Source organism: Pleuronectes platessa, chromosome 23 (assembly GCF_947347685.1).
Source record: "Pleuronectes platessa chromosome 23, fPlePla1.1, whole genome shotgun sequence".
NCBI classification, from domain to species: domain Eukaryota; kingdom Metazoa; phylum Chordata; class Actinopteri; order Pleuronectiformes; family Pleuronectidae; genus Pleuronectes; species Pleuronectes platessa.
Window position 1 is genome coordinate 509336 of NC_070648.1, and position 24351 is coordinate 533686.

A 24351-nucleotide genomic window follows, 5' to 3' on the forward strand; every position below is an offset into this window, starting at 1 on the left:
TGGTTGTGGTGACCAGAAGAAAACACAACATTGTGTTTGTGTAACTTCAGTTATGTTGAAGTTTATTTCTGTGTCAAACGTCAACACAACACAAAACCTGCAGGTACACAACTCATGCATCATATTACACACAAGTGTTTGTAATAGATTAAATACAAAGATATAAACTTCTTCATCTGTAATAATGAGATGAAGATGTGATATGAAAACAGAAAGCACCATGCCCCCCCTCCCTCTCTCTCCCCTCTCTCCCTCTCTCTCTCTCTCTCTCTCTCTCTCTCTCTCTCCCCACCCCCTCTGTCTCTCTCTCTCTCTCTCTCCCCACCCCCCTCTCTCTCTCTCCCCACCCTCTCTCTCTCTCTCTCTCTCTCTCTCTCTCTCTCTCTCTCTCTCTCTCCTTCAGGAGGCGTGGCTCTCGGCTCATTGTGTGTGTCAGAGACGTTTCCGCTTCCTGCATCGACAGACTCACACACACCGACACAACACACACACATCGACAAACACACACTCACGCACAGCTACACGCGCACACGCACCGCGGCACGCACTGGAAGTTGATGCGGGGGGACGGAGGGACGGACGCGGGGATTCAGACACAAACCCCCGCGATCACTGCGATGTTTCCACCGGGCGACGATTAGCAACCTCCCGCGTTAGCACCGCGGCAGAGGACCAGGAGAACCAGGACCAGGAGAACCGGGACCAGGAGAACCAGGAGGACCAGGAGGACCAGGAGAACCAGGCTACGGGCACTCCTCCCCGTTCAGCCCCGTGTGGAGCGTCCAGCCTCCGGGATGTCGGAGCGAGGAGGGCTCCCCCGGACTGGGGGCGTCCCCTCCCCGCACATGCAGCCCTCCAAGCCGGTCAGCATCACCTCCAACCGGCCGGTCCACATGAACCTGTACGCGACCTGGGAGGTGGACCGCTCCTCGCCCAGCTGCGTGCCCAGGTAGGAGCAGGGGGGGGGCGGGCAGGGGGGGACCAGTGACTCGACTCACTGGGATATCACATTAAAATAACACACACACACACACAACACACACACACACACACAGACACACACAACCTGTCTAACCGTAACCACACCTACACTGATGTCTGCTGGTCCTGAAGCATCAGTTGTTGTGGAGGTGCACACACACACAGGCAGACACACACACACACACAGGTAGACACACACACACACACACACACAGGTAGACACACACACACACACAGGTAGACACACACACACACACACACAGGTAGACACACACACACATACACACAGGCAGACACACACACACATACACATAGGCAGACACAAACGCACGCACACACACACACATACACACAGGCAGACACACACGTCCCCTGCTGGTCTCAGTACCTATAGGACTGTTTGTGTCCCAGCTGATCAGTGAGGACACACACACTGATCAGAGCTGGGTCCATATGACCTGATGCTGAAGAGGCAGAGACCTGTTTTACTTTGTGTGTCATTTTGTGCTGTGACGCAGAAGAAGACTTGTTGTGTGTTTGTTGTGTTTGTTGATGGTGGTCAGTGCATCAAGGTCACACGGGCGAGACACCTCGTCCTCAGCTGTGTCCCGGACAGAGACACCCAATAGGCTTCTATTGTTCAGCGTAAGACTCTGCAGAGGATGTGTGTCCCTCTGTGCGTTGTGTGTGTGCTCTCCGCCCCTTTGTGTGCATGATGCCTGTCATACTACAAACTGGGGTCGTCAGTCAGATTCAAGGTTAAAGGTCAACCGCTGTGACCCGCCCCTATTATTCACAAGCCCTAATGAACGTGCAGTGTGTGTGTGTGTGTGGGGGGGGGGGGGGGGGGGGGTGGAGTGTTGGACGCATCCTGTACGTTGTTAAGTGAGTCCATCAATAGAGGGCAGCACTGAGTCGAGAGTTGAAGTCAACAACAACATGTCGACGTGACGGAGGAAGTGAACACAGACCAATCACAGAAGTCTCCTGCCTCATTTCCACAGTTTTGTTATATCCCCGTAATCCCAACTCATATTTGTACACCGCCACCTAGTGTTCAACGCACAGTAATGCATTTCTTTGCTACAGAGGCGTCCCCACTGATCTGTAATGGGATCATTCAGTATGAATTGATACACGTCTGGTTGGACAGGGGGACACAGCTCTGTGGACACGAGGTGTCCGTCCGTCTCGAGTCCACAGAGTTAACATCGATGATTTAAACTCTGAACCGGAATTCGTCTTCAAACGTGAAATTTGTGTTAAATTGTGTTTTTGTCGTCGCAGGCCGAGCTTCCTCCTCTGGTCATGAGTCCCGATGTTTAGTGACTGAAAGCTTCAGTGTAAATAAAGCTCGCTGGTGACAGCATCACACAAAGATCACATGACGTCTCACTGCTGCTCTGGGCTGAGAGGCTTCAGCTTCTTGGTGTTTCAAAGAGCGTGTTCTGTTCACCTACATTCTGAATGTCCTTCCTCCTGACCTTCACCTCCACAAAGAGATTATTAACCTCTTTGTGTGCTAATAACCACAGATTCATTCATATCAGATGTGGACGAACTGTGTGCAACATTGTGCGTTTGTTTTTGTGCAGGCGTCACGGTCCGTCTCATGTGTTTGATTTCACTGCAGCAGCAGAGAGAGAAAGAGGAGCAGGGGAGAGAGGAGGAGGAGCAGGGGAGAGAGGAGGAGGAGCAGGGGAGAGAGGAGGAGGCGACAGGGAGGTGGCTCTGTCATCTGAAGTGAGTTCCTACAGACGAGGGCAACAGACCGGTCCTGAGGAACTGACATGTCGGTGGCACAGACACGACAGACTCAGATTCTTCTGATCACAGATTGATGGCGGCCATGTTTTGTTTATCTGCTTCTCTCTGCCGAGTCTCTGTCGCTGCACCAGGGGCGAGCGACCCCTCTCTCTAGCTGAGGTGTTGACACTCTCACCTCTTCCTGTCTACCCACAATGCCCCTTGGTATGTTGTGTACGCAGTGCTGCGGGTGGCAGACACACACACATGCACTCAGTTAGCTGACTCCAGAGCCTGATCTGGTGTCCTCCTCCTTCTGGGGCCAGTTCAGATTATGATTGACAGGAAACGTTTCAGCAGTAATACGTCAACTTTCTATGATGTACTATTTAAACAGCAGAGAGGTCATGTGATCTCTGCCCCTCCTCCCAGCCGTGGGCAGGGCGTGATGCTGGCGACAGGTGGAATGTCATCACGCTGGGATCCAAACGGTTTGTGGTGCAGAGTTGAATCCTCGTGCAGCTCCGTGTCAGGTGTTCCAGGAATGGGCAGAGATCCTCGTGTTGCATTATTAACGAACCAGCAGAGGGGGAGAGTCCTATGACCTGGAGGACGGGTCCCTGCTGAACTGCACCTTCCAAGCCCAGAGTGAGGGGGGGGGGGGGGCAGCTGATCCCATCTGCAGCACGTGGACCTCTGAGGGACAGAGGGTTCTGATCAGCTGTTCATCACAGTTCTACTCCTGAGCTCGTTGCATGTTCTTCAGAAGAGCAGCAGCTGGAACACGTAGAGCCGTCATGAGTGAAAACTGCAAGGTCACAGCATTAAGAGGAGCTGCTCCTCTTCTGCCTGGGAACCCGCCCTGTGGCCTGAGGAGGACGGGCCGAACGCTGGAGCCTCTGAATTATACAACATGTGTTGGACTGGTTCGCTATAATCACAATGCAACACAATAGTGAGACACAAACAGAGTTCCTCAAGTGTCAGTGCTACTCTATCCTCCTGCTGCTGAGCACGCACACCATGGAAAGAGAAGCAGCGACAGGCTGCTGCACAACATGCACACACAGACACACACAGACACACAAAGGAGTGGGAGTGAGTTGTGTTCACATGCTTCAGCCTCTCGCTTGGCGCTGCTCGCTCTTCTGCACGACTGAGCAGCCGAGAGGTCTGAAGTTTCCTCTGCAGCTCGGCTCACCTTATGGAGATGAAGGGAGATAGTGTAGTACAACCCTCCACCTCCCCCCCCCTCCTCCTCCTCCTCCTCCTCCTCCTCACCCTGACTTTCTGTGATAATTCACATTTCTGATGGAAGCCTTCCGGCCCCAGGGTGAGATGAGAGAAGATGACATATATGGTCTGTTTCTACGATGGCTGTGTCAACACCCAGGAATGTGTTTGTCCTCGTGTTATTCATAGAATTATGAATTGTTGAAGGAGCTCCCCAGTAAGGCCACGGTTATGGGATGATGGTTCATGTTTTCCTCAGCAGCTTGAAGGACGACAGGCTGTAGAAACATCTCACTGAGCTTTAAACAGCTTCTCACAACATCTCACTATGATACCTTCAGAGCTGAAATGCTCTTGAGCAGGGAACAGAGTCAGTTTGGAAACTGGAATGTAAATAGTAAAGATGATTTATAATAAACTCAATCTGTTCCTCTGCTGCTGCAGCGTGGAGGTCCTGGTCTGTGGAGATGAAACTCAGCTGTGATCGATGTATGAGAGCTGCTCTGCCTGTGTCTCCTGGCTGTGACCCCCTGCTGTGGGATCATACACTCCCATCTGGCAGCTAGTGCACACACACACCCAGAGAGACACACACACACAGACACACACAGGTCTAAGCAGTACTGATACCTGTTCACGGACAGTGTCACTGACATATGCTTCACTCTAATGTGTTACACTGGCGTCCAGTTACATAAAAGGGCAAGAAGCTGTGAACACACCTCATGCTGACGGCAGACACACACTTACACACACTGACACACACTCTCTGGATCGTGTGATGACAAAGCCTTTTCAGTGCCTCACTCTTTCAGCCTGTTGGTGAAATACGAGTTAGAAGCTCAGATGTTTATGTTTTGGAGAAGTTGCCTGGAGTCGCTGCTCGACGCTGGTTTGTGTGTCTGTGCTGCTGTGCAGTCACATGACACGAGTGTAATCCTCTGCAGCTCAGGTTACACACTGTTTCCCCCGGGTGATAACACAAGCTTGTAATGCACTTAACACAGACTGACCTTTACCTGTGTTTAAGGATTACTGATATGAAACCTAGTGACCTTCTGCATATCTGGTGTAGTTTGAGGATTTTCATGAAAACTACGTCTGACTGGAGTTAAACTGAAATATTAGTATTCTGTCTGATAGTTTCACAGCAATAAAATGACTGTAATGGTTGTTAATAACTTCAGAGTGTTAAGAACTGATCTCAGTTCAGCTTCACTCTTCAGGTTGTGTCTGTGACTCTCAGTCAGTTGTTCTCTCAGGAGATGGAACCCACTCAGCAGAGTCACAGACGCTCAGGAAGAGAAGGAGGAAACTTTCTCTTGTTCACACTCACACATCAGACTCACTTTAACCAGCTGCTGCTTTCAGGTGGACAAGTTGCATTGTGTAGTTGTTACTGTGCAAAGCGACACACTATGGGTATAACGATGTGTGTGTTCTCTTCTGGTTCAGCGGCTGATCCTGAACTCGCCTCGCAGCAGCGCTCTGATCCCATCACCTCATTGTGAGGGCTGCTCTGGGCAGGGGCGACTCTGATTGGTCGATAACCAGGAAGCTAATATGAGACCCCACTCACATGGATTTTCTTTCCTCTGTTCCATGGTAACCGACGTGCCGCTGGGCAAGGCAGCAGCCGGGAGCTCGGCTCGATAATCTGTAATCGCTTTAACGAAGGCTCCCTTTCATTGTGTGTGTGTGTGTGTGTGTGTGTGTGTGTGTGTGTGTGTGTGTGTGTGTGTGTGTGTGTGTGTGTGTGTGTGTGTGTGTGTGTGTGTGTGTGTGTGTGTGTGTGTGTGTATTTGTGTTGTAAGGAATCTTTATTTATTTTCATTGTAAAGTCATAAATGAACCACACAGACACAGAATGGGTCTGTTTTCCACTTTGTATCAACACATGCACTAACACACACACACACACACACACACACACACTGCAGGTCACATGCTCGCTCTCAAACACAACAGCCTCTGGTCTGGATCACAAAGTGCAAACTAGCAAAAACACGATTAGCAAACTTGCCAACAACAAGGATCACATGGTTTTTCTTCTTCTTCTCTTTCTTGATGCAGACGACACACGCTTGTCACACACGTGTTCTTTGCGTGGTTTGCTGAACGCGTGTAATGGGTCTGGACAGTGGGTGCATGTGTGTGTGTGTGTGTGTGTGTGTGTGTGTGTGTACGGGTTGATTCTGCCTCCTTCAGAAGTAATGGGCCTGTTTGTGTCTTTGCCTGTGGCTCAGAGAGAGAGAGAGAGAGAGAGAGAGAGAGAGAGAGAGAGAGAGAGAGAGAGAGAGAGAGAGAGAGAGAGAGAGAGAGAGAGAGAGAGAGAGAGAGAGAGAGAGAGAGAGAGAGAGAGAGAGAGAGAGAGAGAGAGAGAGAGAGAGAGAGAGAGAGAGAGAGAGAGAGAGAGAGAGAGAGAGAGAGAGAGAGAGAGAGAGAGTGCAAGTGGTCTGTTCCATTCACAGCTTGAGCTCGTGTGATAACTCTCTACAGACAGAGACCATCTGATTTATGGGTTGACCATATAAACGTTTAAAATAAAACTTTATTTCTCAGAACAAACACAGGAAGTCGTGCATCTATGTTTATAGTTTATAGACAACGAAGAATCTGCGTTTAAAAGAATAATGATATTAATATGGACCAGAAGTTGTGTAGCTGTAGTTGTAAGATCCTGATTGTGAGAGTATAGACATGATGAGAAACACGTTAATGACTCATGTGTCCTCAGCAGCTTCTTTCACATTCTCAAGAGCTCTTTGGGAAAATGAAAATATTCAGCTCAGTTTCCAGATGTGGAGCTAGTGGGCGTGTCCTCCACATGTTCCTGTTGCTGTAGTTGGACAATTCGTGTCCCTTCCCTGCTTCCTCATTGGTTGCTGCTTTGAAGCATCATCTTCCCTGCTTCCTCATTGGTTGCTGCTTTGAAGCATCATCCTCACTGCCTCCCCTGCTGCACTTGAACTGTAGCACCTGCCCATCATCAGACATCCAGTGGGTGTGGTGTGCACGCTGCCTGTAGCTGTGCTGTCATTGAACCTGTGGCAGCTCTGGAGTCAGTGTCCTGGACGACCTTGTGCTAGAATGGTGCTGTGTGTGTGTGTGTGTGTGTGTGTGTGTGTGTGTGTGTGTGTGTGTGTGTGTGTGTGTGTGTGTGTGTGTGTGTGTGTGTGTGTGTGTGTGTGTGTGTGTGTGTGTGTGTGTGTGTGTGTGTGTGTGTGTGTGTGTGTGTGTGTGTGTGTGTGTGTGCGTGCGTGCTGGTGCGTGCGTGTGTGCGTGTGTGTGTGTGTGTGTCGTAGTGCGTTGTTCCTGTATTTCTGTGCCGTGTACTATCAAAGAGTACAAATAGTCTTGTCTCACCTAGTAGCTCCTTACAGTGGCTGTGTGTGTCTGTGTGTGTGTGTCTTGGCAGCGTGCACCGCTTCAGGCGAAGTGTCAGCTCATGTCAACAGGATGAATGTTCATCTTTACACAGCAAAGAACGAGTGGAGGAGGGAGAGAGAGAGAGAGAGAGGGAGGGAGGGAGTTTAAATGTAGTTTCCTAAACGTGTGTTGTGCTTTTTGTGAATGTGTGTTTCCCTGGCTTTGAGAAACAAGCCACTTGAAGCGGTTGGGCCTGAAGCAGATGAATCTGACGGGTTAGGACATCGTGAAAGCAGTTAGTCGAGCTGAAGTGAGGCTCTAACGTTCGGCCTCTTGAAGGCTGCTGGTCGGCCTCTCACTGGTTTGTGTGCTCTGGTTGTTTCCCAGTTTGAATCCAGGCCCCAGGGCTGCTGGTCACGTTCTGCTCACGTCTCTGAGCCGCTTGTTCCACGTCACCGACTGATCACAGGATCAGTGTGTTTCTGTGTCTGTGGAGGAGATTGGATGTGATCAGCTTGTTCTGACATTTTCATTTTTATTATATTCATCTAGTCAGATCTAGAGCAGAGCTACACATGGAAACGCACACGCCACCACACACACACATACACACACTCACGTCCTGTACAGTTAACACTCATGTCTTACATACACATACTAGAAAGCTAACATCAAGTGTCCACCCACACACACAGACACACACACACACAGACACACACTCTGAAAGCTCCCCTGCACACGATGAGAGCCGTGCAGGGTTCGGTCTCAGTGAGCAACGCGCTGAGCAATAGAGCAACACACACACAATTTATATTTAATTATATAAATATATTTGCTGTTATGGAGGAATCACTTCTGCTCTGCCTTCGATTAAAGATGAGTCACAGCGCAGGAAAAACACACAACGATACACACAACTGCCTTATAGCTGCACAGGAAAACCACATACTGCAGGCTCAGGGGCGCACATACTCTACTGTCCATGTGGTGCACACACACACACACACACACACACACACACACTCACCCCCCCACACACAGTTATGCTGCGTATTACCTGTAACCTACTTATGCCAGTGTGCACTCACCCACTCTGATTCTCCCACACACTCAGTCTGACACATACGTTCACACACTTCTTTTCCTTGTGTGTGTGTTTGTGTGTGTGTTTTGTGTGTGTGTGTGTGTGTGTTTATCTGTGTTGTTTAAACATGAATTTAAAGAGTCAAGCTTGATTTTAATATATATTTATGTTTTTATGAAGCTGTAACGTCTCTGCACTACAGACGATGTTCATCTGAAATCAATACTCGATAAGGTTTGATGTTTGCGACCAGTGCTATGTGCAACACACAGCCCTGATAGATTCAGTTTACACACACACACACAGACAGACACACACAGACTCCTGAACGTAACACACTTAGAAACACTGTAGTTTCATGTTTCCATATCTGGATTTCATCTTTTTTAAACTGCACCTTGACACTTCAAGGTGAGGGTTGGATCTATTATTATTCTAACACATGTATTTTAAGCAGGAGATTATTATTTCTGGACTTTTGAAGCAGTGATGAATCTCTGAACAAAAGAATAACAAAGTGCTGTGCTCAGGTGGGAATGAGACAGGAAACTGTATCACAGCTGCTTCCTGTTTCCCACTGGTGGGAATCGAACCCTTGATGGAAAACGACTCATTTACATTCATATGAGGAACGAAATGAGGGATTTTAGAAACAACCCAGACTGATGAGGGTAGCAGCTCCTCCAGGCTGAACCACCAGTGGCCCCATTCAGGACTGGAAGCTGAGGACATTAACATGTAAAGAATGAGTGAACCCTCACGAATCCCAGTTAACCCATGAAGTATCCTGCCAGCCTCCGCCCTCACGCTACTGGTCAGGGGGCGTGTCACATCTCAGTGTGTTCAGTCATTTTCTGGATCCTCCCACGTGCAGCTGCTGCTGGTTCCTCTGGAGGTTCTGAGAATCCAGCCCAGTGGAGCAGATCCTGAACCCTGGAGCTGGTTTGAACCTGGACCCTGAGGAGGTGAATCCTCTTGATGAGTCGTTTATAGAACGTGTGATGATGGTACGAGTGTGAAACTCTGGTGATGCCTCCAGGACTCCAGCTGTTGTGTGTCCCTGCCACTGGTGAGTTGTTCTGATCCTTCCTGAAGACAAACAGGAAGTGAACGCACAGTCTGGACAGAGGACGTCTCTTCACTGGTGTTGACCTTCCACTCGCACACAGACACACATCGTTCCACATGGTCGACCGGTTGTGTCTATGAAACAAGCCGTGCAGTGTGTTGCTCCTCCAGTCGAGGCTCCTTCACGCTGATCTCTCCTTCAGGAGGACTCCTCTGTCTGCATCTGGATACTGAGCAGGAGGAGGAGAACAGGAGGAGGAGAGCTGAGCAGGAGGAGGAGAGCTGAGCAGGAGGAGGAGAGCTGAGCAGGAGGAGGAGAGCTGAGCAGGAGGAGGAGAGCTGAGCATGAGGAGGAGAGCTGAGAATGAGAAGGAGAGCTGAGCAGGAGGAGGAGAGCTGAGAAGGAGGAGGAGAGCTGAGCAGGCGGAGGAGAGCTGAGCAGGAGGAGGAGAGCTGAGCAGGAGGAGGAGAGCTGAGCAGGAGGAGGAGAGCTGAGCAGGAGGAGGAGAACTGAGCATGAGAAGGACAGCTGAGCAGGAGGAGGAGAGCTGAGCAGGAGGAGGAGAACTGAGCAGGAGGAGGAGAACTGAGCAGGAGGAGGAGAGCTGAGCAGGAGGAGGAGAACTGAGCAGGAGGAGGAGAACTGAGCAGGAGGAGGACATAGTGTGGACGTCCTCACAGGCTCCACTCAGACGAGCGTTGTTAGTGTGGAACTAAACGTTGTTGTTGTGTTGCCTGCGACACTTCACACTACGTTGTGTTGTGTTGCCTGCGACACTTCACACTAGTTGTGTTGTGGACTGATTCTCCTTTTCTCTCTGTGGCTCGTTCTCTGCTCCTCCATGTTTCTGTGTGAGGGGTCAATGTGTGTGGAGACCACTGATAAGCTGCTTGAGGCCATGTGACCAAATCAACCTTTGTTACTGGAAAAGCACTCGGCCCCGGCTGAGTGTCAGGGACTGATCCGTGTGATGGAATGATAATGAGTGGGGGGGGGGGGGGGGGGCTGAAATATCATTGATCCCAATTATCCAGGGAGGAGGAGGGGAAGACATGTTGAGGAGGAGGAGGAGGTGCGGAGAGCGGGCATCAAGGGGAAGGAGAAGAGGTGAGATGAGAGGAAGGGCAAAGGTCACTACCTGGTGGCAGAGGAGGTGGAGGAAGGATGGAGGGACGAGGGGAGGAGAGGAAAGAGCGATGGATCTCACCTCATCTTTGAGCTGAGGTCAAAGGTCAACAGGAATGTGAAGTGAAGGTCGTATCCATCATGTTCCATCATCACGTGATTATTAACAAAATGAACACGCCTCAGAACGCCTGAGACACAGAAGCAGAGCTGGTCCTGTGGGAAGACGTCCTCAGAATGTCCCTGTGACGTCCTCAGAATGTCCCCATGATGTCCTCAGAATGTCCCCATGATGTCCTCAGAATGTCCCCATGATGTCCTCAGAATGTCCCCATGATGTCCTCAGAATGTCCCCATGATGTCATCAGAATGTCCCCATGATGTCCTCAGAATGTCCCCATGACGTCCTCAGAATGTCCCCATGAAGACAGAACACTTCTACAGTCCAGTTACATGAACGTCTGTGTCACATTGGAGACGTGATTCATATCCTGATGAGATTCACGACCTCATCAGGATATGAGAGGAAGCATTGAGTGATGGGTGTCTTCACCTCACAGATTAATTTAATATCAGTGTCACGTCTCTGACCTCAGCCACTGGTCTTTACATGAGGTCAGAGGTCAAACCTCCCACAGACCCCCCCCCCCCCCCCCCCCCCGCCGACCTCCCCCCCGAGCAGCCACTGCTGGGGAAACACAAGGAGGCCTTTAACATTCATTCAGGGACGGACACTGAGGTCCTCTCCAGCACTGAAGACCCAAATCACTGACTGGTTCCACTGGTGGGCCCCATGTAACCGGCTGTGGGATGGGCCACAGGCTGCAGACCTCCTTCCTGTGAGATCTCACATCGATGTCACATGACCAGAGGAGCGCAGCGTGATTGGCTGGACGTTGGTTCCGGGGGGATGAGTCATCTGAATTTATAAATCTGAATTGGAGACACTTGAGATACGTATTGTTTGAATTTGATAATCCTTTGAATAATAATAATAATAATCCTGTTGAACCAGTCTGACCTGAACCACCTGCTGCTTCTTCACATCGTCCACGAGGGCGTGTCCCTCTGTGTCCTCACTACTGGAGACATTAAGGGCCTCGACACTTCATGTCTCACTCTGTCAGCGTGATATTAATCACAGGGATTATTATTATGAGGAGTTGCATAACCCTTACCGCTCCTCTTTCCTCCTCCCTCCATCTCCACGTCTTCCTCCTCTTCCTCTTCTTCTCTGGTCTTTTGTCTGTCTGATTTTTTGACAGTGTTCTTTCTCTCTGTCTCGTCTTGATTGCCCCCAGTCAGCCCTGGCAGCTCTATTTTAGTGGTTTACTTTTCTGGCTCTCAAGCTCTGGATATGAATTATTGAACAGGCTGACCTCCGGCTGCACGCTGGCTGTTTGGAGGGGGGGGGGGGGGGTTCTTATCCACTCCAGTTCTTTAAGTGCTCCTGGTCTTTCTCCACCCGGCTGCAGAAAGCCCAGAGGAGCTGATGTGAGACACAGCAGGAGGTCTCCACAGTGAGCCAGTGGGTGTGTCCAGCATGGGACAGACTCAGGATGAAAAGCTGGTGTCACTCACACTTCCTGATATATTTGACCCATATTTGATAAACGTCTCAGGTTGTCTCTCCTCCATCGACCAGCAGGACGAGCCCTGGAGTCTAATCTGTCTTCTCACTCACAGGCTGTTCAACCTGACTCTGAAGAAGCTGATCATGCTGAAGGAGCTGGACAAAGACCTCACCTCCGTGGTGATCGCCGTCAAGCTGCAGGTGAGTTCTGCTGAAGACTCAAATCTGCTGAACCACGTGTGTTTTCATCAACTAAACCACTCGCACATGGAAACACAACTGAATACACAGTGATTGACACACAAAGCTCCTCACAGTAAACGTCCCATTCACTTTAAATGTAGACTGGAGGTGCCGGGGATCGAACCACTGACTTTCTGGTTAGTGGACGACTCGCTCTGCCACCCTCTCTGTGGTAAAGCAAGAGAGGGTGTATTAATTTAACCCAAACCTCAGGGAACCTTGAAATAATAATAGTAGCCTTATAAGAGTCTTCATCATTAGTATGAATTAAATATTATAAACATGTAAAGTCAAACTGACAGAAGATCAGTGAAGTTGTAGTTTAGATTTTTGTTTTTTAACTGTGCTCGTTTGTTACGTCTGATTGAACTGGAAATAAATCAAAGTCCAGTCGGTGACGTGGTTTATGATTTTTCTCAAGTTCTGCTTTAAATCAGAAATTATTATTATTTAAGCTTAAATCAGCTGGATCGTGTTCTTCCACTTTCCTCCCGACGCTCAGTTCTGTTGAGTCAGTTTGTCTCATGTGAACAAACTTCCTCCTCTTCACAGAAAACCACAGAATGACTTTCACATGTACCTGAGGGGAGCACAGATGTTTCCTGTCTGGGTGTTTGTGTCGAAGGATTATCTCTCGAGTTGTTAACATCGTTGAAAAGTCGATTTACTTTTCTTTGTGATTCACTCTGAACATATCATCTGCTTTAAATCATCACTGTGGAACGTTTCTACCTTAAATCAGCAGCTTCATCACAACGAGGCTGAGTCAGGAGAACGTTTCACCCTGAAGCTCCAGTCTCAGTTTTTATCTCCATCTTGTTTTCTAACCAACACATTCCTCCTCCATGCTGCTGCATCATCCCTCTCTGCTTCCTTTTATCACTCAGTTCCATCCTCCTTTCTCCTCCTCCTCCGTTCCCTCCCTCCCCCCCGGCTGATGAGGGTTCATTGTTTCTTCTGGAGGTCTTCAAGTCGTCTAATAGAAATCTGTCTCTCTCCTCCTGTGGCCTCCTCAGGGCTCCAAGCGGATCCTGCGCTCCAACGAGATCCTGCTGTCTGCAGCCGGGCTGACGGAGACCGACCTGCAGCTCACCTTCTCCCTGCAGGTAAACACACAGGGGTCAGAGGTCAGGGGTCAGAGGTCAGGGGTCAGCCACTCACAAGCCACAACTTTCAACAGACAAGTGACAATTATAACTTTATTGATAAAACACATTTCATAAGACTCACTGTGCTTCAAGATAAAAACACACGACACCACTGAAGAAAATCGTTTGGATATTTATATATATATATATTTATGAGGATATATAGATAAAAATAACTTTTTAAGTATTTTAGCATCGTGCAGATTCTCAACCACTGGATTTATTTTGTACTATTTGTCTTTCACAGCATCGATCATAATTTAAATCTGCTGATTTGCTTTTGCTCATAAAAATCATGACAAATGTTGTTTTTGACTCAAAAGTGCAGAGACGCTTCACGACTGAAGCATCAATACATCACCGCTGCACGCACACACACACACACACACACACACACGCACACGCACACGCACACAGACACAGTGTGTAACGTCCGCTCTCTCTGCTCCACTCGACCAGAGCAGTTAAATCCCAGTTGGGGTTTTCTGCTCTAAATCATCATTTCCAGTCTCCATGTTTCTAAAAGCTGCTGAAGGTCAGTTTCTCTCTGAGGACCTCGAGTGCAGCGAGCCACACGTCACATCCTGTGAGGTCACATCCTGTCACTGAACCTCCTGCAGCAGCTGTTAGTGATCAGGAGCCTCTTTGGTTCCAGTGGTAGTGCAGCTCCTTCAGGAAGGGTCCCAGTTGGGGTGGGACTAAGTGCTGGGACACTTCAGGACGCCACCTAGAGGTCAGCCTGAGATCTCCCTGATGATCACCACCCGGGGAACCAAACTCTTCCTCTTCAGTCTGAAGCCATCGAGCAAATCACTCGCCCACTTGTTGAGCTTTTTGTGTGTTTGCTAATGTGTGTGTTTGTGTCTGCAGTATCCGCACTTCCTCAAGAGGGACGCCAACAAGCTCCAGATCATGCTGCAGCGACGCAAGAGATACAAGAACCGAACCATCCTGGGATACAAGACGCTGGCACTGGGCCTCATCAACATGGCCGAGGTAAGAGAGAGAGAAGCAGATCACACTTAGTGGGAGGATCAGACCAGTGTAGGAGACTGGTATTCATGAGATGTAGTGAATCTACATGTGGTTTGATGATGGGACTGTTGGGCCTCGTGAAGGTTCGACCTCTACTCTTACAGAAGCAAAAGAAAATCAGACAAAACTCAACTGAGAAGTTAAAACTGAAACATTCAAATAATAAAGAATCTGGTTTAAATCTGTCGCAACCAGATGAGAACCAGTTTCTGACTTTAGAGATGTTGACTGGTGGGAACCAGCAGAGGAACCAGATCAGATGCACTTTGAAGAACGAGGAGTCGTGGATGAGACTCGTTATGAAGCAGGACAGAAGGAGGAGAGCTGTGGTTTCATCTCAGCAGCAGATGGAGGTGAAGCTTCACAGTTCAGGTCCGTCAGCCGTGAGTTGATGTGTCAGGAGCTTCAGTGTTTCCTGTGAGGAAGAGGAGCTTCGGTGTTTCCTGTGAGGAAGAGGAGCTTCAGTGTTTCCTGTGAGGAAGAGGAGCTTCAGTGTTGTCTGTGAGGAAGAGGAGCTTCAGTGTTTCCTGTGAGGAAGAGGAGCTTCAGTGTTTCCTGTGAGGAAGAGGAGCTTCAGTATTTCCTGTGAGGAAGAGGAGCTCCAGTGTTGTCTGTGAGGAAGAGGAGCTTCAGTGTTTCCTGTGAGGAAGAGGAGCTTCAGTGTTGTCGGTGAAGAAGAGGAGCTTCAGTGCTGTCTGTGAGGAAGAGGAGCTTCAGTGTTTCCTGTGAGGAAGAGGAGCTTCAGTGTTTCCTGTGAAGAAGAGGAGCTTCAGTGCTGTCTGTGAGGAAGAGGAGCTTCAGTGTTGTCTGTGAAGAAGAGGAGCTTCAGTGCTGTCTGTGAGGAAGAGGAGCTTCAGTGCTGTCTGTGAGGAAGAGGAGCTTCAGTGTTTCCTGTGAGGAAGAGGAGCTTCAGTGTTGTCTGTGAGGAAGAGGAGCTCCAGTGTTTCCTGTGAGGAAGAGGAGCTCCCACACACTTCACCTCCCGTCCCTTTGATCTCAGCCCGTGTGTTGCAGCTCTTGTTGTTGACGCCTTCCGGCCTCAAGTCCGAACTTGTATTTAAAATGAAGTCAGGTTTATTCATGAAGCTGCTTCACAGTCAGGTCGAATGTGAGAGAACTTCACAGAGGGCAAAGGTCACGACAGTTCAGACTCATTTCCATCGCAGCCGCACAGACCGAGGACACGTTCAAGCTCCTGTCACCAGATTAATAATCTCACTCAGATTTCATCTGAAATCACAGAGAAGTGTCGTGTTGGAGGCGTTGGGCTTCTTCACTAGGACTCAGACTTTAATCTGATCTGTTTCCCACAACTAAGAACAATTAACCCTAACCCTAGGTGAACTGTGTCGTAAAGAATTCACTACACATCCGTCTGTTTTTCAAATGAAGTGGAGGCAGAGTTTCAGAAGAGGAATCTCCATAAATCCACTGATGAAACTATTTAAACAAATTGTTTCTCGTTGCTTCTTTGTGATTTTATTTGCCTGTAAACTGATTGAAATGAGCATCAGGAAGCTGCAGGAAGCAGCAGGAAGCTGCAGGAAGCTGCAGGAAGCTGCAGGAAGCATCAGGAAGCTGCAGGAAGCATCAGGTAGCTGCAGGAAGATGCAGGAAGAAGCAGAAAGAAGCAGGAAGCTGCAGGAAGCTGCAGGAAGCTGCAGGAGGCTGCAGGAAGAAGTAGGAAGCATCAGGTAGCTGCAGGAAGCTGCAGGAAGCAGCAGGAAGCATCAGGAAGCAGCAGGAAGCAGCAGGAAGCATCAGGAAGCTGCAGGAAGCAGTTGGAAGCAGCAGGAAGCAGCAGGAAGCATCAGGAAGCTGCAGGAAGCAGTTGGAAGCAGCAGGAAGCAGCAGGAAGCATCAGGAAGCTGCAGGAAGCAGTTGGAAGCAGCAGGAAGCTGCAGGAAGCATCAGGAAGCTGCAGGAAGCAGCAGGAAGCAGCAGGAAGCAGCAGGAAGCATCAGGAAGCTGCAGGAAGCAGTTGGAAGCAGCAGGAAGCTGCAGGAAGCTACTGGAAGCATCAGGAAGCAGCAGGAAGCTGCAGGAAGAAGCAGGAAGCCACTGGCAGCGTTCGAGTCGTGTGAGCCAGGTCAGCTGGACGTCCGCCAGGCGAGAGGAAGCATCGCAGCAGCGTGTTGTGATGTGTGGACGAGGCTGTCTCTGTAATAAGCTGCTCAGACTTTATTACCTCTGAGAGTGTGACCGGACTGCAGAGAGAGAGAGAGAGAGAGAGGCTGGGTGTCATTCAGACACACACACAGACACACACACACACACACACTCTGGAGACGTGATGCCGCAGAGAGAAACGATTGTCGCTGCCTCACACCTTCACTTGTCGATCAGTCTTTCATTTCTTTAATCCCAGACTGCTCCTGCTTCCTCTCTCCTTCCTTGTTCCCTTATCCTCGTCTCCTCTCTCCTCGTTGTGTCTCTGTGTTGATCCGTCTTCAGTCTTCAAGTCTCTCTCGTCCATCAGGAACCACAATAAGGATCATTAAGTTATTATTATTATATCATGTTAGACATTTCTGCTTCTGACTTTCTTTTCTTTCAAGGACTCAGCTTCTTATTCAAGATAGAATATAATAAATAATAGTTTTAGTTTGAAAGGATTTATGCACAATTTAAACTATTTACAATTAAAACTATTAAATTAAATGAGAACATAATATCTGATGTATTTGACTCGGTGCTGCCCCCAGTGGTCTGTTGAAGAATTGAATTCGTTGCAGAACATGACTGAGATTCTCTAAAGGAGAAATATTCATATTCAGGTTGTTTTAGTTGAAAAGGGGGCGTGTCCGACCTGCTAATAGGTGGCATCATGATGTCACAGTGATGAAGAATCGACGTGACGGGTGGGAGGAGCTTCAGAGTTCTCTGTGGGTGGGAGGAGCTTCAGAGTTCTCTGTGGGTGGGAGGAGCTTCAGAGTTCTCTCTGTGGGTGGGAGGAGCTTCAGAGTTCTCCCTGGGTGGGAGGAGCTTCAGAGTTCTCTGTGGGTGGGAGGGGCTTCAGAGTTCGCTGTGGGTGGGAGGAGCTTCAGAGTTCTCTCTGTGTGTGGGAGGAGCTTCAGAGATCTCTGGGTGGGAGGAGTTTCCTTTACTTCAAACTTGAGACTTTTTAACTTTGCAGAACGTCACAAAAACCCAGAGAATCACTGACAGTTTCCTTTGAGTCCGGCTGCAGTTTGAGTCCCTCTGGACAGACGGGTGGAGACAGGTGGAGACCCACTGACCCGTCCTGTGTGTCCCTCAGGTGATGCAGCACCCCAGTGAGGGGGCCCAGGTCCTGGGGCTCCACAGCCAGCTGAAGGACGCCTCGGTGCCGGTGGCTGAGATCAGAGTTTACTCCCTGTCCAGCCAGCCCATCGACCACGAGGGGCCCAAGGCCAAAATGTCTGGTAAGCACATCACCTCGTCTGTCCCTGTCCTTCTTCCTCTTTCAACCTGTCCCTGTCCCACAACCGTCCCTAACCCCCCCATCGTATGATTTGTCTCCAGATCGTTCTCCTGACATCGACAACTACTCTGAAGAAGAGGAGGAGAGCTACTCGTCTGAACAGGAGGGCAGCGACGATCCCGTTCACGGGCAGGTGAGTGTGAGACCAAAGTGAGCTGAGAGAAGATGGAGGGAAAGAAGGAGGGATGAACACATGAGTGGAGGACACAGGTCCTCGGGCAGCAGGGGGACATGTCCCTGGACCCTGAGGTCAGACCCTCCTCCTTCCTGGCAGCTTCTCAGTGTTTCTGTCGACTTCTGTTTCAGTATCTGTTTGACGAAGAGGACGAGGTGAGGAAGAAGAAGCCGAGACGCAAACTGGCTTCCAACGCCGCCATCACCAGAGTAAGAGAACATCCCCTCATCCCTCTCTCTCTCTCTCTCTCTCTCTCTCTCTCTCTCTCTCTCTCTCTCTCTCTCTCAACCTGCTTGTTCTCCCTGTGAAACTCGCTTCGTGAGAGAAGTCCCTTTCACATCGATTAGATTCGACTGTTCTCCCCACGCCGCCCCCCCGTCTGCCTCTCGCCTCACCTCATTCCACCTCTCTCTCTCTCTCTCTCCCCTCACCACCCGCTCCTCTCTCTCTCTCTCTCCCTCGCTCCTTCTCTCCCTCCATCCTCCGTTTTTCAATAAGTCCATTTTCTCCCTTTCATTCTCGATACTTGTAACTCGGCCAATTTTCCAGGAGAAAAACATTCAGCACCAAGAATGACTCATCACAAGGACCCACTATCACACAGACCACATCCTGAGATGCACACAGACACACACACACACACACACACAGACACACACAATGAACATCCACCTCTTTATTTTTCTATGTCTCTCTCACAGCAACCCAACATCAAGCAGAAGTTTGTCGCCCTGCTGAAAAGGTTTAAAGTCACCGATGAGGTAACTGCTCCTCTCCTGCGCCCCCCCCCCCCAGGATCAACACTTCCTGTAGTGAATAACACATGTCCTGCTGTGTGTCCAGGTCGGCTTCGGGCTGGAGCACGTGTCCAGGGAGCAGATCCAGGAGGTGGAGGAGGACCTGGACGAGCTCTACGACAGCCTGGAGATGTACAACCCCAGTGACAGTGGGCCGGAGATGGAGGAGACCGACAGCATCCTCAGTACACCCAAGCCCAAGCTCCGGTACCAGACCCACAGACCCAGCATCACTGTGCACAAAGAACCACACGACAACTCTCAATTGATCTAAATGCTCATTTAAACCCAAACCTCTGAATATAAAGATCTTGAAATAGATATCATCTCCAAGAGTTTGTTTTTAAAGTGAAATTATAAATATTATACTCACTGTAGGAGTTTCTGTGATGATAAGTCTGAAAGCATTAAAATAGCTGATGGGTCAGAGATATAAAAACAAATAAATCTTTGTTCTTAAAGTCACTGATGATGTTTGAAGCAGACAACACAGAATCTGACCGGCTGTGTGTCTCCAGGCCGTTCTTCGAGGGGATGTCTCAGTCCAGCTCGCAGACGGAGATCGGCAGCCTGAACAGCAAAGGCAGTTTGGGTCGAGACCCCTTCAGTCCGGTGAGTAGCTGAGACTCGTCTGAACTTCTTCAACACTTTGAGACAGTGACTGTTTTCTGAGATGTTGGACTAATGGTCCTGGAGACTGAGTGTCACTCCCTTGTCTTCCCAGCAGGGGGAGCAGCCGCCTCTAGAGAAGATGAAACCCTCACGCAGCCGCAACCTGGAGGAGGCGCTGTCTGAGACCGACACTCTGGTACGACGCTCACCCTGGGAAGGACACTGTGTGTGTGTGTGGGGGGGGGGGCAGTGATGGAGTGTCGGAAGGGAAGCTTAAGGGTTACCTCCATCTCCTGTCTCTGACTCTGTGTGTGTCTGTTTGTGTGTGTATGTGTGTGTGTGCGTGTGCAGGAGCTCACAGATCAGGAGCTGTTTGCCGAGGTGGGCCCCTGCATCACGGTGTCGGTGGCAGAGAAACCCCGTACGCCCATGAAGAGCAGCAAGAGTGAGATGCAGTCCATGCCCTCACCAAGGTATCAGACAAGCCACATGTCAAGAAATGTGATTTGAGTTATTACTTGTTTGACGGCCTCGGAGGGAAACACTGAGAAAGCATCAAATGAGAGTTTAAAGTGTCCCCATGGAACCTGCTGTGTCTGTGTCTGTCCCCAGGCTGGACGGAGGACACACCCCCCGACAGAAGCGCAGCAGCACGCCCATGAAGGAGCGGCAGCTGTCCAAGCCCCTGAGTGAACGCACCAACAGCTCGGACTCCGAGAGGTCTCCAGAGCTGGGTCACAGCACGCCGGTACGACCCCCCCCCCATCAGCTGCAGCTCGGGTTCAACCCAGCGTCCGACCGTCCATCACGTTTCACCACAGAGACAGAGACACTTTATAAAACCGTCTTCCCTCAAACACACACTGCTGATGATGTTCCACTCGCCTGCAGCTCAGGATGAATTATGGATGTGCTGATGAGTCATGTGAGGAGAAGTGTGTCTGCACGGGGGAGTTTATACATTCATTGATTGTGTGTCTGTGTGTGTGTGTGTGTGTGCGTGTGTGTGTGTGTGTGTGTGTGTGTGCAGGTCCTGAGGAAAGTGGTGTACGACCAGCTGAACCAGATCTTGTTGTCGGACTCGGCGCTCCCAGAGAGTCTGATCCTGGTCAATGGAGTGGACTGGCAGGGGCAGGTATGGCTACGTGTGTGTCTGTGTGTGTGTGTGTGTTTGTTTTAATTTTTTTGTCACACATCTGACTGTGTGTGTCTTTGTGTCGCAGTATGTTGCAGAGCAGCTGCAGGTCCAGCGCCACCCGGTGGTCTGCACGTGTTCTGCAGCTGAAATCCAGGCCGTGCTGTCGGCTGTGCTCACCCGCATCCAGAAGTTGTGAGTTTGTCTGAACAGTTACACACACACACACACACACACACACACACACACAGAGCACTCTTTGCTTTGCAGGAAGACTCTTCTTCTTCAGCCACAGGAAACATGAAAGTGATGAAGTTGAGTCTCTCTCTCTCTCTCTCGCTCTCTCTCTCTCGCTCTCTCTCTCTCTCTCTCTCTCTCTCTCTCTCTCTCTCTCTCTCTCTCTCTCTCAGCTGTAACTGTAACTCGTCCATGCCCCGGGCGGTGAAGGTGGCGGCGGTGGGCAGTCAGAGTTACCTCGGAGCCATCCTGCAGTTCTTCGTCACTCAGCTCGCCAACAAGACGTCTGATTGGCTGAACCACATGCGCTTCCTGGTGGTGCCTCTCGGTGAGATCATTATCCTCAGGGTTCCACAGATCAATAAGAACTCACCTGATCCATGAGGGGTGACCCTCTGTCTTCACATGTCCATCTGAAAGGAACCTGTCTTTGTTTCCCTCCTCTTCATCAGGCTCCCACCCGGTGGCGAAGCACCTGGGCGCCCTGGATAACCGCTACAGCTCCTCGTTCCTGGACGGGCCGTGGAGAGACGTGTTCAGCCGCTCGGAGCCGCCGCAGACAGGTAGCACCCGGCGCCACCGGCTCCTCGACCTCGAGACGTGTCCCTGAAGTCCAAGAGACAACTCCTCTGTTTGTCTTTCCTCTGCAGACCAGCTGGATGTGGCAGGAAGAATCTCCCAGTACATCAGCGACGCCACCGTCACCCACCAGCTGCCCATCGCCGAGGCCATGCTCACCTGCAAACACAAGACGTGAGTACAGACCATAGGTACAGACCATCGGTACAGACCATCGGTACAGACCATAGGTACAGACCATCGGTACAGACCATAGGTACAGACCAGAGGTACAGACCATAGGTACAGACCATCGGTACAGACCATCGGTACAGACCATAGGTACAGACCATCGGTACAGACCATCGGTACAGACCATCGGTACAGACAATAGGTACAGACCATAGGTACAGACCATAGGTACAGACCATCGGTACAGACCATCGGTACAGACCATAGGTACAGACCATCGGTACAGACCATAGGTACAGACCATCTGTACAGACCATAGGTACAGACCATAGGTACAGACCATCGGTACAGACCATCGGTACAGACCATCGGTACAGACCATCGGTACAGACCATAGGTACAGACCATCGGTACAGACCATCGGTACAGACCATCGGTACAGACCATCGGTACAGACCATAGGTACAGACCATCGGTACAGACCATAGGTACAGACCATAGGTACAGACGCTGCTTCACACAGAACTCCTGACGGGTTTCTGAGCTACAGAAAATCCTCAGTGAGCGAGTGGGTGTGTGAATGATGGATGACGAAGAGGAGTCAAACACGTAGATGAGGAAGATGAAAAGAGAATCATGAACTCTTGGGGATCGAACCTCCACCTGATCCCAGACCACCTCCTGCTGTCCTCTGTCTCTAACGTGTCCCTTGTCTCCTTCTTGTCTTCAGGCGAGACGAGGACTCGTACCAGAAGTTCATTCCTTTCATCGGGGTAAGGTCTCACTCTCATTAGTGGAAGTTGCAGAGCAGAGCTGATGAGTGATGTTCTGATGGCGTGTGTCTTGCAGGTGGTGAAGGTCGGTCTCATCGAGTCAGGTCCGTCCCCGACAGGTGAGACATCAGAGACACAAATCAAATCCCAGCTCGGGTCCAGCAGCTGATCTGTTCCTCACGTTATTCCTGTCTCGTGTTCAGGGGACACAGAAGAGGGCGTGGCCGTGAGCCTGGCCGTCCCCTCCACGTCTCCGCCCTCCCATGGCTCCCCCACGGGGATGATCAAGGAGGCGGCCACCCCCCCGTCCTCCCCCTCCATGGGCAGTGTCATGACGGTACAAGGGTAAGATCGGCCTCTTTTTATTCCTCTAGACCTGAGTAGAGGTGTGTGTCTGTTCTCACCACGACATGTCTACGTCTTGTGTCCACAGGAGTCCCAGCATGTCTCACGGCGTGGACGCCATCGGCCTGCAGGTGGACTACTGGCTGGCCTCGCTGGCTGAGAAGCGGCGGGAGGGCGAGCGGCGCGACACCGGCTGCAAGAACACGCTGAAGAGCGCCTTCCGCTCGCTGCAGGTCAGCAGGCTGCCAGGGGGGGGCAGCAGCGAGCTACAGGCTCAGGTCAGCACCATGGCCATGACCGTGGTCACCAAGGAGAAGAACAAGAAAGGTGAGATGAAGAGGAGCACACACACACACACACAGACACACACACACACACACACAGACACACACAGACACACACCTGACGTCTCTTCTCCTCAGTTCCCACCATCTTCTTGGGGAAGAAGCCGAAGGACGTGGACTCTAAGAGCCAGGTCATTGAAGGCATCAGTCGACTCATCTGCTCGGCCAAGCAGCAGCAGACCATCCTGAAAGGTAGCCTGATCACTACCCATGATGCAACACCTCCATTTGTCCTCGCTGTCTCTGTCCTCATGTGTCTCGTGTCCCTCTGTCTCCCTCCAGTGTCCATCGACGGCGTGGAGTGGAACGAGGTGAAGTTCTTCCAGCTGGCCGCCCAGTGGCCCACTCATGTCAAATACCTTCCTGTGGGACTCTTCGGCTACAGCAAGCCCCCGTCCTAGGAGAGAGCGCCCCCTGGAGTCCGTGACCCGGCCTGGACCTCGGACTCCCCTCGTCCCTGTCCCCCCCGCGGAGGGAAGACGTCCAGTGGACAGACGACTTCTCTTTGGTTTCACGTTCACTGCGCTCGTCTTTCCTCTCTTCGGGGGAGGGGTGGGAGGAGCTCTGGGGTGGGCGTGGTTACCGGTGACGTTAGCGCCCCCGTCCGTGTGTGTGTGTGTGTGGCGAGTGAACACGTGAATGTACAGTGTGTGTCTGTGTGTGTGTGTGTGTTTACAAGGGGCGTACAGCACAACTCGATTCGCTAACTGCCATTTACGTTTCCGTTCTATGGAATGCAACAGCATGCCCCCCCGGCCCCCCCCCCCCCGATCCTCACGTGCATGCGCCGGACAGATTCACCACTCATGTGCCGTTCACAAAATAAAAAAGTGATGCAACAGGGCTTCGGTGTTCGCATGAGCCAATGAAAACACACAGAAATGTCTCCTCACTGAAAGCAGCCAATAGCAGGCCGGCATGTGACATCGTCATCGCCCTTCAGAGAAGCCCCCCCGACGTCTTTCTGATTCAAGGGCTTCCATGTCACACTTTAAACCTTTCTTCTGTAATAATATCAGTCAGTAAAACGTCTCCTGCCAAATGTCCCTTCACTAACACGACCACACTGAACCAGATTCAAGTGTCTTTTCTATTATTGAGCTCTCGTGAAAAA

General features: G+C 50.5%; 1 protein-coding gene across 1 annotated transcript; it reads left to right on the top strand.

Moving 5' to 3' along the window:
- Positions 1–452: 452 nt before the first annotated feature.
- On the top strand, positions 453–24001 carry LOC128430322 (phosphofurin acidic cluster sorting protein 1). The gene is made up of 24 exons (XM_053416365.1): positions 453–949; positions 12294–12381; positions 13440–13529; positions 14442–14567; positions 17866–18010; positions 18111–18202; positions 18376–18453; positions 18946–19005; positions 19088–19248; positions 19560–19653; positions 19769–19849; positions 20005–20126; positions 20266–20401; positions 20684–20788; positions 20877–20983; positions 21199–21353; positions 21478–21588; positions 21676–21778; positions 22506–22548; positions 22625–22667; positions 22752–22893; positions 22982–23220; positions 23316–23429; positions 23520–24001. Exons 1-24 carry the CDS (start codon positions 795–797, stop codon positions 23636–23638), a joined length of 2709 nt encoding a protein of 902 aa, XP_053272340.1. The 5' UTR covers positions 453–794; the 3' UTR covers positions 23639–24001.
- The last annotated feature ends 350 nt before the right edge of the window (positions 24002–24351 follow it).